Source organism: Oncorhynchus mykiss, chromosome 23, assembly GCF_057628025.1.
Source record: "Oncorhynchus mykiss isolate SJ-2025 chromosome 23, ASM5762802v1, whole genome shotgun sequence".
Classification (NCBI taxonomy): Eukaryota; Metazoa; Chordata; class Actinopteri; order Salmoniformes; family Salmonidae; genus Oncorhynchus; species Oncorhynchus mykiss.
This window is the reverse complement of record NC_143044.1, coordinates 47,850,001-47,865,182: the sequence shown is the minus strand read 5'-3', so window position 1 is coordinate 47,865,182 and position 15,182 is coordinate 47,850,001. Positions and strand designations below refer to the sequence as shown.

The 15,182-nt window shown below is 44.7% G+C and overlaps 1 protein-coding gene across 1 annotated transcript in view; it reads left to right on the top strand.

The window, feature by feature from the left end:
* Positions 1 to 15,182, top strand: part of LOC110503039 (integrin alpha-9) — a 160,169-nt gene that overhangs the window by 116,502 nt on the left and 28,485 nt on the right. Inside the window, exons 21-27 of the mRNA XM_036960871.2 lie at positions 1,742 to 1,825; positions 4,138 to 4,246; positions 4,666 to 4,773; positions 8,547 to 8,672; positions 9,585 to 9,704; positions 11,254 to 11,349; positions 15,075 to 15,182. The exon at positions 15,075 to 15,182 is cut by the window's right edge and continues 12 nt beyond it. Of these exons, the coding sequence (XP_036816766.2) occupies positions 1,742 to 1,825; positions 4,138 to 4,246; positions 4,666 to 4,773; positions 8,547 to 8,672; positions 9,585 to 9,704; positions 11,254 to 11,349; positions 15,075 to 15,182 (751 nt within the window). The remainder of the gene's footprint in view (positions 1 to 1,741; positions 1,826 to 4,137; positions 4,247 to 4,665; positions 4,774 to 8,546; positions 8,673 to 9,584; positions 9,705 to 11,253; positions 11,350 to 15,074) is intronic.

The window sequence follows — 15,182 nt, the reverse complement described above, 5'->3', positions numbered from 1 at the left end:
AACCAGGCAGTAGGCTACAACTTCTGTCACACAAGACTGGGAGGGGGCGGTTGTCACACAAGACTGGGAGGGGGCCGCCGTCACACAAGACTGGGAGGGGGCCGCCGTCACACAAGACTGGGAGGGGGCCGCCGTCACACAAGACTGGGAGGGGGCCGCCGTCACACACGACTGGGAGGGGGCCGCCGTCACACACGACTGGGAGGGGGCCGCCGTCACACACGACTGGGAGGGGGCCGCCGTCACACACGACTGGGAGTGGGCCGCCGTCACATTACACGGAACTCAAACCGGCTGCGCGTGTGCCATCGTGCATAAATGTATTTTGTCGCCTCACACCGAACCTGATCACGACATGCAGGTTAAAATATCAAAACAAACTCTGAACCAATTACATTCATTTGGGGACCGGTCGAAAAGCATTAAACACTTATGGCAATTTAGCTAGCTAGCTTGCACTTGCTACCTAATTTGCCCTATTTAGTTAGCTTGCTGTTGCTAGCTAATTTGTCCTTGGATATAAACATTGAGTTGTTATTTTACCTGAAATGCACAAGGTTCTCTACTCCGACAATTAATCCACACATAAAACGGTCAACCGAATCGTTTCTAGTCATCTCTCCTCCTTCCAGGCTTTTTCTTCTTTGAACTTATATGGTGATTGGCGTCTAAACTTTCATAGCATTACCACGATGACCGACAACACAGTTCGTCGTTCAATCACCCACATGGGTATAACCAATGAGGAGATGACACGTGGGTACCTGCTTCTATAAACCAATGAGGATATGGGAGAGGCAGGACTTGCAGCGCGATCTGGGTCACAAATAGAACTGACTTCTATTTTAGCCCTGGGCAAATCAGACGCTCGTTGGTGCGCACGAGCAGTGTGGGTGCAATAATTTAATCATATAGATTTCTAAATGTTGCGTATGTGACACGAGCGGTGTAGTCGGGGTAGACTGCTGGGAGGGGTCTGCTATCACAGACTGCTGGCAGTGGTCTGCTATCACATTAGACTGCTGAGAGGGGTCTGCCGTCACATTAGATTGCTGGGAGGGGTCTGCCGTCACATTAGACTGCTGGGAGGGTTCTGCCGTCACATTAGACTGCTGGGAGAGGTCTGACGTCACATTAGACTGCTGAGAGAGGTCTGACGTCACATTAGACTGCTGGGAGAGGTCTGACGTCACATTAGACTGCTGGGAGAGGTCTGACGTCACATTAGACTGCTGGGAGAGGTTTGACGTCACATTAGACTGCTGGGAGAGGTCTGACGTCACATTAGACTGCTGGGAGGGGTCTGCCGTCACATTAGACTGCTGGGAGGGTTCTGCCGTCACATTAGACTGCTGGGAGAGGTCTGACGTCACATTAGATTGCTGGGAGGGGTCTGCCGTCACATTAGACTGCTGGGAGGGTTCTGCCGTCACATTAGACTGCTGGGAGAGGTCTGACGTCACATTAGACTGCTGGGAGAGGTCTGACGTCACATTAGACTGCTGGGAGGGGTCTCCTGTCACATGATTGGGAGAGGGGAATAATTCCAAGCAGCCAGATTTGTATGGAAGTTAGCAGTGGAAAAATGATGAAGACCTTTTTCTTTAGACAGAAGAATTTAAGATTGAACTTTCACTTTCATTTTGCTGTAGAGAAGACAAAGCTTCGTACTTAAATCACTCTTCTGTAAATTGGCATAGTTAATATTTGTTAATTGCCTCCTATTGTTTTCTCATTGTAGTGCCAACCCTGAGCATAGGCTGTTGGACAACAAGTTGGATCTGTCTATCCCACTGGTCCATGAGGTGGACACAGCTATCACTGGGTAAGAGGATAAAACATCTTTACTTTGTCTGCAATACACACGTACTGTAGACATGCTGTAATACACACGTACTGTAGACATGCTGTAATACACACTTACTGTAGACATGCTGTAATACACACGTACTGTAGACATGCTGTAATACACACGTACTGTAGACATGCTGTAATACACACGTACTGTAGACATGCTGTAATACACACGTACTGTAGACATGCTGTAATACACACGTACTGTAGACATGCTGTAATACACACTTACTGTAGACATGCTGTAATACACACTTACTGTAGACATGCTGTAATACACACTTACTATAGACATGCTGTAATACACACGTACTGTAGACATGCTGTAAACCATTTCCTAGAGTTAGGCCAAACACACCCAATCCCCATAATGTATTGGTAAAGTCTCTGAACGTATGCTATCAGATGAAGTCACTAGACAACAACATGTATTATTCAAATATACATTATCCATCAGCATGGACAGGATGCTAAGATGGTTGGCTAGAATCAAGCTAATAGACAGTCTCTTTTTATTTGAGCTGTATCATGATTAATACAAACTGTCGCATTAAGATGAAAGTCAAAACTAACGCTCAGTGTCTCTGGTAGTTTATGAGTCTGCCTGGACTATCCCTGCCTGGACTATCCCTGCCTGGACTATCCCTGCCTGGACTATCCCTGCTTGGTCTCTCCCTGCTTGGTCTCTCCCTGCTTGGTCTCTCCCTGCTTGGTCTCTCCCTGCATGGTCTCTCCCTGCTTGGTCTCTCCCTGCATGGTCTCTCTCTGCTTTGTCTCTCCCTGCATGGTCTCTCTCTGCTTGGTCTCTCCTTACTTGGTTTCTCCCTGCTTGATCTCTCCTTGCCTGGTCTCTCCCTGCTTGGACTCGCCCTGCCTGGTCTCTCCCTGCTTGGACTCGCCCTGCCTAGCCTCTCCCTGCTTGGACTCGCCCTGCCTGGCCTCTCCCTGCTTGGACTCGCCTTGCCTGGTCTCTCCCTGCTTGGACTCTCCTTGCTTGGACTCGACCTGCCTGGTCTCTCCCTGCTTGGACTCGCCCTGCCTGGTCTCTCCCTGCTTGGACTCGCCCTGCCTGGTCTCTCCCTGCTTGGACTCGCCCTGCCTGGTCTCTCCCTGCTTGGACTCGCCCTGCTTGGACTCGCCCTGCTTGGACTCGCCCTGCTTGGACTCGCCCTGCCTGGTCTCTCCCTGCCTGGTCTCTCCCTGCCTGGTCTCTCCCTGCATGGACTCTCCCTGCTTGGTCTCTCCCTACTTGGTCTCTCCCTGCTTGGTCTCTCCCTGCTTGGACTCTCCCTGCTTGGACTCTCCCTGCTTGGACTCTCCCTGCTTGGACTCTCCCTGCTTGGACTCTCCCTGCTTGGTCTCTCTTTGCTTGGTCTCTCTTTGCTTGGTCTCTCTTTGCTTGGTCTCTCTTTGCTTGGTCTCTCTTTGCTTGATCTCTCCTTGCCTGATCTCTCCCTGTTTGGACTCACCCTGCCTGGTCTCGCCCTGCTTGGTCTCTCTCTGCTTGGTCTCTCTCTGCTTGGTCTCTCTCTGCTTGGTCTCTCTCTGCTTGGTCTCTCCCTGCCTGGTCTCGCCCTGCTTGGACTCGCCCTGCCTGGTCTCGCCCTGCTTGGACTCGCCCTGCCTGGTCTCTCCCTGCCTGGTCTCTCCCTGCCTGGTCTCTCTCTGCTTGGTCTCTCTCTGCTTGGTCTCTCCCTGCCTGGTCTCGCCCTGCTTGGACTCGCCCTGCCTGGTCTCTCCCCTGCCTGGTCTCTCTAAGCCTCTTGAAAGATGAAAGACACCAGACAGAGCTGAGCTACATTATCAGACTTTAGACAGCATTATCAGACAGCAGAGTAGAGCTGTAGCTGAGGTGTTTTATCAGATCCTAGATCTTTCCTTCGTCATTTGCTTTGATACTCTAATTGATTAGTTAGAGACAATCCATTCGCTGATGACTTTGTTTTGTACCATGCCCCTCGTGCCCCATCTCACCAAAAACAACTTCAATGATGGCTTAGACTAAAGTATGTAGCGATTGATAGAGCAGTGGAAGAAATTAGTGTGAGTCGTCAGGCTACTATTCTCACAGAACATGACAGCTTTCCTCTACCACAGGACTTGAAGAAAACATCTGGGGACACACCAGTCTTTAATCAGTCTCTTTCTAACAGTAAATTGATCTATAAAACATACAGACCTACAAAAACATGTTATACATTTGATTTGATATCCGTAAATAATGATCTTGGCATGAATCTGTTGGGGCTGCGCAATACCATATCACTTTCTATCCGTCTACAGTTTAGTGACTCCAACATCCTTTCTGTATGGGAACTCCATCGTTGCCTCTCGCTTCATCCAGCTGGAGGACATGGAGTGTAACTTCCAGCCTTTAAACTTCACCTTTCAGGTATTGGTGACACCTGTACATCAGGGAATCCCCATTCAAGTCAATTATATTGATATGGCTGTACCAGTAGCTCTACCTCATCTACCTCGTCAAAACATGCAGCATATTATTTTGGCTCCTTGTAAACATATCTCTCTATCGCTCTCTCTCACTACTCTCTCTCTCTTGCCCTCTCTTTCGCTCTCTCACACTACTCTCTCTCACTACTCTCCCTCTTTCTCTCTCTCACACTACTCTCTCACTCTATTCTCTCTCTATCCCTGTTTCTCATCCACCTTTCTTTCTTTTTACCCCCCCCCCCCCACATTCTCTCTTACCTCAATCCTCTACCTCTCTTACCCCTGACCTTCTATTTCTCTCTACCCTTCACCATCTTTCTCTCCCTAATATTTCTCTCCACCTCTTTCATCGTCTTCCAGGTGATCAACAACGGCCCCAGCAGGTTACCTGGCTCCATAGTGGACATCAGGATCCCAAACCGACTGGCTGGCAATGGGGCCGACATGTTCCACATCATGGACATACAGGTGGGAACCTTCCAACAGCAGTTTATACATCAAATTCAAACAATCAGATTAATTTATAAGGTCCTTTTTACATCAGCAGTTATCATCAGGTGCTTTTACATTAACCTGGCCTAGACCTCAAAGAGACAGGAAAAACATCCTAGAAGGAAGATATCTAGACAGGAACTGAGGGGAGACCAAAGATAGCACAGCAGTCTATCCACACTATCCACCCATTCGCCCAAACGTCAGTACCTCTGGCGTTGTTTAGGGGTTTATCCACCTACACACATCCACATTCTTTGTTGCCTTTATCCAACTGAAGTCTATCGCTCTTGTTTTCCTTCATAGCTGAGTGCTGTGGATCCACGTTGGCAAACACTTTAATACTGTTAAAATGGCCTTCTTGTTTATCTATGTCTCTGCTCATGGAACACAGGACCCGTTAGAACAGTGCGAGGCACTATTTGATGATTTTTTTTTGATAAATGGGAAAGAAGTGTTGATACAGCTACTACTGGCTGGGCGACCATTTAGTTTCACAACAACAGTTGCTCATTTAGGTACCCCCAGTGGGTGCTTTGTTTTCATAACCCCTGCACCACTCCTTTCATATAGGTAGATCAGGGGGAGCTCAACCTTAGAATTGTGTTGACTGTTTGAATGGGAGGATTGGAGCAGAGACTGTAGGGACGTCGGACCGTATCCCACCCTGCATCCCCACATCTGGAATTACTTGGAGGGATCAGAGAGCTTTACACGGAACGACTGGGGGAATGGGGGAATGGGGCACCTGCGGAGCATGCTACTATTCTATAACATCCCCAACGTAGATCTGAAGTCACTGAGATATGAAACTGGGGCCCTGGTCAAAAGGAGTGCACTAAACAGGGAATAGGGTGCCATTTGGGATATAGACTTTTCTGTGTTAACACTGTCTGACTGTAGTCTCCCTGTCCAATATGGTAAGGAGAGGTCATTTCACACTGAGGTTTTCTTCTTCTGTAGTAGGTCAGAGTAACAGACAAGATGAACACACATGATAAACATGAGCCAGCATTAAAAAAATGTGGGGGAAATATTTCCATATTGCAATTTCCTTGAATTCCAGTCATGATCTTACATTCATCCTAATATGTGTTAATGTCATCCTAACATGTGTTAATGTCGTCACTAACATGTGTTAATTTCATCCTAACATGTATTAATGTCAACCTAACATGTGTTAATGTCAACCTAACATGTATTAATGTCATCCTAACATGTATTAATGTCATCCTAACATGTATTAATGTCAACCTAACATGTGTTAATGTCATCCTAACATGTGTTAATATCATCCTAACATGTGTTAATGTCATCCTAACATGTGTTAATGTCAACCTAACATGTATTAATGTCATCCTAACATGTATTAATGTCAACCTAACATGTATTAATGTCATCCTAACATGTATTAATGTCATCCTAACATGTATTAATGTCATCCTAACATGTATTAATGTCATCCTAACATGTATTAATGTCATCCTAACATGTATTAATGTCATCCTAACATGTATTAATGTCATCCTAACATGTATTAATGTCAACCTAACATGTATTAATGTCATCCTAACATGTATTAATGTCATCCTAACATGTATTAATGTCATCCTAACATGTATTAATGTCATCCTAACATGTATTAATGTCATCCTAACATGTATTAATGTCATCCTAACATGTGTTAATGTCATCCTAACATGTATTAATGTCATCCTAACATGTATTAATGTCATCCTAACATGTGTTAATGTCATCCTAACATGTATTAATGTCATCCTAACATGTATTAATGTCATCCTAACATGTATTAATGTCATCCTAACATGTATTAATGTCATCCTAACATGTATTAATGTCATCCTAACATGTATTAATGTCATCCTAACATGTATTAATGTCATCCTAACATGTATTAATGTCATCCTAACATGTATTAATGTCATCCTAACATGTATTAATGTCATCCTAACATGTATTAATGTCATCCTAACATGTATTAATGTCATCCTAACATGTATTAATGTCATCCTAACATGTATTAATGTCATCCTAACATGTGTTAATGTCAACCTAACATGTATTAATGTCATCCTAACATGTATTAATGTCATCCTAACATGTATTAATGTCATCCTAACATGTATTAATGTCAACCTAACATGTATTAATGTCATCCTAACATGTATTAATGTCATCCTAACATGTATTAATGTCATCCTAACATGTATTAATGTCATCCTAACATGTATTAATGTCATCCTAACATGTATTAATGTCATCCTAACATGTATTAATGTCATCCTAACATGTATTAATGTCATCCTAACATGTGTTAATGTCAACCTAACATGTATTAATGTCATCCTAACATGTATTAATGTCATCCTAACATGTATTAATGTCATCCTAACATGTATTAATGTCAACCTAACATGTATTAATGTCATCCTAACATGTATTAATGTCATCCTAACATGTGTTAATATCATCCTAACATGTATTAATGTCATCCTAACATGTGTTAATATCATCCTAACATGTATTAATGTCATCCTAACATGTGTTAATATCATCCTAACATGTATTAATGTCATCCTAACATGTATTAATGTCAGTGTAAAACAACAACTAAAAGGTAACATTTTTTCCCCCTAGCTCCTTTCAGATTATACTTACCAGTCTCTGTGTTTATCTTGTCTGTTACTCTGACCTACTATAAGAAGAAAACGAGAACCTCAGTGTGAAATGACCTCTCCTTACCCTATTGGACAGGGAGACTACAGTCAGTGTTAACACAGAAAAAGTCTGTATCCCAAATGGCAGCCTGTTCCCTATTTGAATGGTATTCACTTGGACTCTGTTAACAATGGATATAAAGGAGTTAAACAGTAATTGGTAACAACCTGGTACCAAGTGGTGGGTTACACAATGATGTCAGAAATTATCTTTTTAATGTTCCATAAATCAGCTAATAGCAGGGTGCAGTTGTTATGAGGGTCAACTATCGTTCTCTCTCACACACTCTCTCTCGCTCTCTTTCTCTTGGTCTCTCTCTCTCTCTCACACACACAGGCAAAAGTAGAGCCCAATATAGGGAATAGTGTACAATTTGGAACGTAGTCCTAACTTTCTCAGGCTGTGGATTGAAGCAACAAAGAGGATGAATCTCAAATATAAAATATTTGTTGTTGTCATATATAAAATATGTATTGTTTAACACATTTTTGTTTACTACATGATTTCAAATGTGTCATGTCATAGTTTTGGTGTCTTCACTATTATTCTACAATGTAGAAAATAGTAAATAAAGAAAAACCCTTGAATGAGTAGGTGTGTTCAAACTTTTGACTGGTACTGTGTATATATAAACACTCTAAACATCCTACCCGATGGCTCGGAGGCGTCTGCACGGTCCTAAAACACATTATTGCCTCGTTTTGTATCACATTCCAATGATATAACTGTGAGGGGCAAAAATGCAATTTCAGAATATAGGGGCGACGTGTTGTCCCGAGTGAAAGTTGTGCCCCTGCTTAAAACAAGTAAAAAAACTCATTGTGAAACGTAAAAAATTCTGAGTGGGTCTTAAAAGTAAAATTATTGGTCTCTCTCAGGAGAGTCCTCTACTCACCTGTAGAATGTGTTGAACATTCCTGAGATATTTATTTTTCCAACTCCCATCCTCCTCCTCCCATCCACCTCTTCCCATCCTCCCTGCCCTTTCTCATCTTCCTCTGTCTCCCCAGGTGGCGGAGGGGCAAGGGAACTGCACCCCTCATAGGAACCCCCAGCCCTGTTCCATCTCCCAGGACAGAGAGAGTATCTTCCACACCATCTTTGCCTTCTTCACCAAGTCTGGACGCAGGGTCCTGGTGAATAAACACAGAGAGAGAGAGGGTCTATACACTCACATACCCATGAACACACAGAACAGGCACAGAGAGGGTCTATACACTCACATACCCATGAACACACACAGCACAGGCACAGAGAGAGAGAGGGTCTATACACTCACACACCCATGAACACACACAGCACAGGCACAGACAGAGAGAGGGTCTATACACTCACACACCCATGAACACACACAGAACAGGCACAGAGAGGGTCTATACACTCACACACCCATGAACACACACAGCACAGGCACAGAGAGAGAGAGGGTATATACACTCACACACCCATGAACACACACATCACAGGCACAGAGAGAGAGAGGGTCTATACACTCACACACCCATGAACACACACAGAACAGGCACAGACAGGGTCTATACACTCACACACCCATAAACACACACAGCACAGGCACAGAGAGAGAGAGGGTATATACACTCACACACCCATGAACACACACAGCACAGGCACAGAGAGAGAGAGGGTCTATACACTCACACACCCATGAACACACACAGCACAGGCACAGAGAGAGAGAGAGGCGTGTACATGCACGCACACACCCATGAACACACACACACCTGGACTGTCCCAATCAGTGGAATTTAAGGTTCACTGAAAGTGTTTCCCTTGGTGATGTATCATGTGTGTGTTGTGTAGCATCTGTTCATCTCTCTCTGTCTTTCCTCCTCTCTTTCTCTCTCTCTCTCTCTCTCTCTTTTTTTCTCTCTCTCTCTTTCTCTCTCTCTCTCTTTTACTCTCTCTCTCTCTTCTTTCTCTTCCTTCTCTTTCTCTCTTTCTCTTTCTCTCTCTCTCTCTCTCTCTCTCTCCTCCTTCTCTCTCTCTCTCTCTCTCTCTCTCTCTCTCTCTCTCTCTTCCTCTAACAGGACTGTGACCGGCCAGGGAGAGCATGTTTAACCATCTCATGTACTCTGGGCTCCCAGTCCAAAGAGGAAGTTGTCAGTATACATGTGAAACTTCTACTAAACACAGAGATACTGAAGAGGGTAAGTACATGGATATTAGTTATTACATAGTTGTTAGATACCCTACCGTTCAAAAGTTTGCCCATTATCAGCACTTCTGTGTTCCAATGGCACGTTGTGTTAGCTAATCCAAGTTGATCATTTTAAAAGGCCAATTGATTATTATAAAACCCTTTTGCAATTATGTTAGCACAACTGAACAAGAGGACAAGTACATTAGTGTCTAGTTTAAGAAACCGACACCTCACAAGTCCTCAACTGGCAGCTTCATTAAATAGTACCCGCAAAACACCAATCTCATTGTCAACAGTGAAGAGGCGACTCCTGGATGCTGGCCTTCTAGGAAGAGTTGCAAAGAAAAAGCCATATTCAGACTGGCCAATAAAAATAAAAGATTAAGATGGGCAAAAGGACACCGAGACTGGACAGAGGAAGATTGGGGAAAAAAATATTATGGACAAACAAATCTAAGTTTGAGTTGTTCGGATCACAAAGATGAACATTTGTGAGACCCAGAAGAAATGAAGATGCTGGAGGAGTGCTTGACGCCATCTGTCAATCATGGTGGAGGCAATGTGATGGTCTGGGGTGCTTTGTTGGTGGTAAAGTAGGAGACTTGTACAGGGTAAAAGGGATCTTGAAGAAGGAAGACTATCACTCCATTTTGCAACACCATACCCTGTGGACGGAAATTGGAGCCAATTTCCTGTTCAGGGAAGAAGCAGTCAGCTGGTATTCTGTCTATAATGGAGAGGCCAGCACAGTCACTGGATCTCAACCCTATTGAGCTGTTGTGGGAGCAGCTTGACCGTATGGTACGTAAGAAGTGCCCATCAAGCCAATCCAACTTGTGGGAGGTGCTTCAGGATGCATGGGGTGAAATCTCTCTCAGATCACCTCAACAAATTGACAACTAGAATGCCAAAGGTCTGCAAGGCTGTAATTGCTGCAAATGGAGGATTCTTTGACGATAGCAAAGTTTGAAGGACACAATTATTATTTTGATTAAAAAACATTATTTATAACCTTGTCAACGTCTTGACTATATTTCCTATTCATTTTGCAACTAATTGCATGTATGTTCTCATGGAAAACAAGGAAATCTCTAAGTGACCCCAAACTTTTGAACGGTTGCGTTGTTACCTGGTTGTTACCTGGTTGTTACCTGGTTGTTACCTGGTTGTTACATGGTTGTTACCTGGTTGTTACCTGGTTGTTACCTGGTTGTTACCTGGTTGTTACATGGTTGTTACCTGGTTGTTACCTGGTTGTTACCTGGTTGTTACCTGGTTGTTACATGGTTGTTACATGGTTGTTACCTGGTTGTTACCTGGTTGTTACCTGGTTGTTACATGGTTGTTACATGGTTGTTACCTGGTTGTTACATGGTTGTTACATGGTTGTTACATGGTTGTTACATGGTTGTTACCTGGTTGTTACATGGTTAGTATATTTTTATGTTTTACTTAGGCTAATAATGTTTATTACAGTATGGATCTGAAGGAAGTATGACCCCCCCCCCCCTCTCTCTCTCTCTCTCTCTCTCACACACACACATACCTACCTACAGGACAGCTCATCGCTGATCCAGTTCGTGACTAGGGGTAATGTGAGAGTGGACGGGAGGGCCATAGAGGTACCGCAGGGGCTATCAGAAGACACTTCAGTAAGTATATCACTCTTGATAGATTTACTCCTGCAAAGCGCTGAATATATGAGTCAATCAGGGTGTTGGGTCTGGTTCGGCATGCAGTAGACACATCATGATGTCTGTGAGACATTCTAACAGCCAGTTTATTGCTGTGATGTTCCTCGGCAAGCCCTGAGGGGTGAATCTAGAAGCTGAATCTGGTGGAAATTGAAGCCTGGGGAGCAGCTGGAGGCAGGACGCCAAATCAACCTGGATGTCATGGGGGTGAGGCAGGGTTGTATTTGGGGGTCCTCAGCTGTGGTCCTCAAGGACAAGGTCTCCTCAGAGACAGCAGGGTATCACACATACACACACACACACACACACACACAGGGCAAGCCTCTGTGTGGAGTGATTAGATGTGCCTGTGGAGCAGTGGAATGAAGTAATGAGCACTCTGCATCCCCTTATCCTCGATGCTCTCAGCTGATTACGGTGATGACCTCCAGACCCTAGCTCGCAGCTCCATCTCCTGACTTAGGCCCCACCGCGCAGCTGCGTCTCCTGACCTCTAGGCCCCCAGCTCGCTGCTCGACCCCCAGGCCACAAGAAGAGCTTGGCTAGCTTCAGCCGCTAAATCAGACGATACTGTGAATGTGTCCATTCACAACTGCTCTCCCAGCACTTAGTGACCACTTTAATTTTCCACAGCAACACCTCCCACCCCCCTGAGCATCTGGTCAGTTCACTACCACAAACCATTAGAGATTTTAGTGAATTCAGTAGCCCTAGTCCCTCAGCAGCTCTGAAGTCCCTAGAGAAAGCTTTGTGGTCCCTTGGTGTGCGGTGAGCCTTGGTTTGTGACGAGGCTCTTTCAATTCCCAGCCTGCTACTTATCAACAGCTGATGAGATATAGTTTATCCTCCGTGTCATGCAAAAAGGCCCCGGTAAATGAGGTAAAGGATAGGAGAATAGAAATGATCTACTCTATGAGTTATGAGCTCATTGACTCCATTGAAATGGTTCCTTACGTTTTAGTACCCGTAAACATCAGCACAAACTGAGCTGGAGTCAGTCAGACAACGGATCAGAATGTAACATACTGTATGCTTCCAATGCACACACGCACATACTCTTAACTAAACCTGTTACAGTTTGAAGAGGTGTAATTCTTCCATATTCCTTTTTGCTATGCACCATATTGGAATGCTGTGTTATTGTGGGTGCCTGATGTCTTAGGAGGAAGAATTTCCAGCCCAGACCCTGACCTACAACCCAGACCCACAGCCCAGACCCTGACCTACAACCCAGACCCACAGCCCAGACCCTGACCTACAACCCAGACCCACAGCCCAGACCCTGACCTACAACCCAGACCCACAGCCCAGACCCTGACCTACAACCCAGACCCACAGTCCAGACCCTGACCTACAACCCAGACCCACAACCCAGACCCACAACCCAGACCCTGACCTACAACCCAGCCCCACAGCCCAGACCCTGATCTACAACCCAGCCCCACAGCCCAGACCCTGACCTACAACCCAGACCCACAGCCCAGACCCTGACCTACAACCCAGACCTACAACCCAGCCCCACAGCCCAGACCCTGACCTACAACCCAGCCCCACAGCCCAGACCCTGACCTACAACCCAGACCCAGAGCCCAGACCCTGACCTACAACCCAGACCTACATCCCAGACCCACAGCCCAGACCCTGACCTACAACCCAGACCCACAGCCTAGACCCTGACCTACAACCCAGATCCACAGCCCAGACCCTGACCTACAACACAGACCCACAGCCCAGACCCTGACCTACAACCCAGACCCACAGCCCAGACCCTGACCTATAACCCAGCCCCACAGCCCAGATCCTGACCTACAACCCAGACCCACAGCCCAGACCCTGACCTACAACCCAGACCCACAACCCAGACCCTGACCTACAACCCAGCCCCACAGCCCAGACCCTGACCTACAACCCAGCCCCACAGCCCAGACCCTGACCTACAACCCAGACCCACAGCCCAGACCCTGACCTACAACCCAGACCTACATCCCAGACCCACAGCCCAGACCCTGACCTACAACCCAGACCCACAGCCCAGACCCTGACCTACAACACAGACCCACAGCCCAGACCCTGACCTACAACCCAGACCCACAGACCTGAGTACAAATAATAATATTTGAGCTGTTTCTTCAATACTGTGAGAGTTTGCTCTAGCCTGCCTAAACTGTCAGATGGGCAGGCTTTGCAGTTTTGGGCCTCTTCTATTGAGCCAGGCAAGCTCAATCAAGCACAGATCAAGTATTTATGTTTTAATATTTCAAATAATATTTGAACCCAGATCTGTCACAAACCCAGACAGACCTGCATCAGAATTGAAAGTACCTAAACATTTTTATTTTACCTTTATTTAACTAGGCAAGTCAGTTAAGAACAAATTCTTATTTACAATGATGGCCTAAGAACAGTGGGTTAACTGCCTTGTTCAGGGGCAGAATCACATATTTTTACTATGTCAGCTCAGGATTCGATCCACCAACCTTTCGGTTGCTAGTCCAAAGCTCTAACCACTAGGCTACCTGCCACCCCTTACTTAGCTTAGCTTACAGTACTTAGCTTATCTTAATTACTTACAGTACCTATTTACAGTCCTTAGCTTATTGTACAGTACTTACATTACTTAGCTCATCTTAGTGTTTAGCTTACAGTACATACAGTACTTTGCTTATCTGACAGTACTTTGCTTATCTGACAGTACTTTGCTTATCTGACAGTACTTAAATAAAAAAAAAAGGCTACCTGCCACCCCTTACTTAGCTTAGCTTACAGTACTTAGCTTATCTTAATTACTTACAGTACCTATTTACAGTCCTTAGCTTATTGTACAGTACTTACAGTGCTTAGCTTACAGTACTTATCTCACAGTACTTATAGTACTTACATTACTTAGCTCATCTTAGTGTTTAGCTTACAGTACATACAGTTCTTTGCTTATCTGACAGTACTTTGCTTATCTGACAGTACTTTGCTTATCTGACAGTACTTAAATTATTTTACAGCACTTAGCTTATATTACAGTACTTATAGTACTTACAGTACTTAGCTTATCTTAGAGTACAGTACTTAGCTTATCTTTTATTTTAAAAAAATATTTCTCCTTTATTTAACCAGGTAGGCCAGTTGAGATCAAGTTCTCATTTACAACTGCAACCTGGCCAAGATAAAGCAAAGCAATGCGACAAAAACAACAACACAGAGTTACACATAAACAAATGTACAGTCAATAACACAATAGAAAAGAAAAATCTATGTACAGTGTGGGCAAAGAGAAGAGTAGGGAGGTAAGGCCATTTCATTTACACTGTCAATATTATCTGTGACCATATAAGATTAGAATGATGTTGCAATAGTTGGATTGATTTAATTCGTGTTTTGAAATGTGTTCACATGTACAATGAAAGAACTATACATTTCAGCAGCTATGGAACCTGAGTTTCTGTATAGCACTTTGTGACATCAGCTGATGTAAAAGGGGCTTTAGAAATACATTTGATTCATATCTCAGAAATATAGACTGTTAAATGTGTTGGTATAAATATTTGTGTTTGACTGTAATCTTCTTCTTTTAGCTGGTGTTCCAGGTGCGCCACAGCCACGAGGCAAGGGGCCGTTTCTCGGCTGTGTGTCTCTAGGTGTTTCTGTGTTTCTGTGAGGTTACGTTTGACTGTAGTGCCATTGTGTTTCAGCTGGTGTTCGAGGCGCTCCACAGCCAGGAGCCAAGAGGATATGTTGTTGGTTGGATCATTGCCATCAGCCTGCTGGTGGGAATACTCATCTTCCTACTGCTGGCTGTG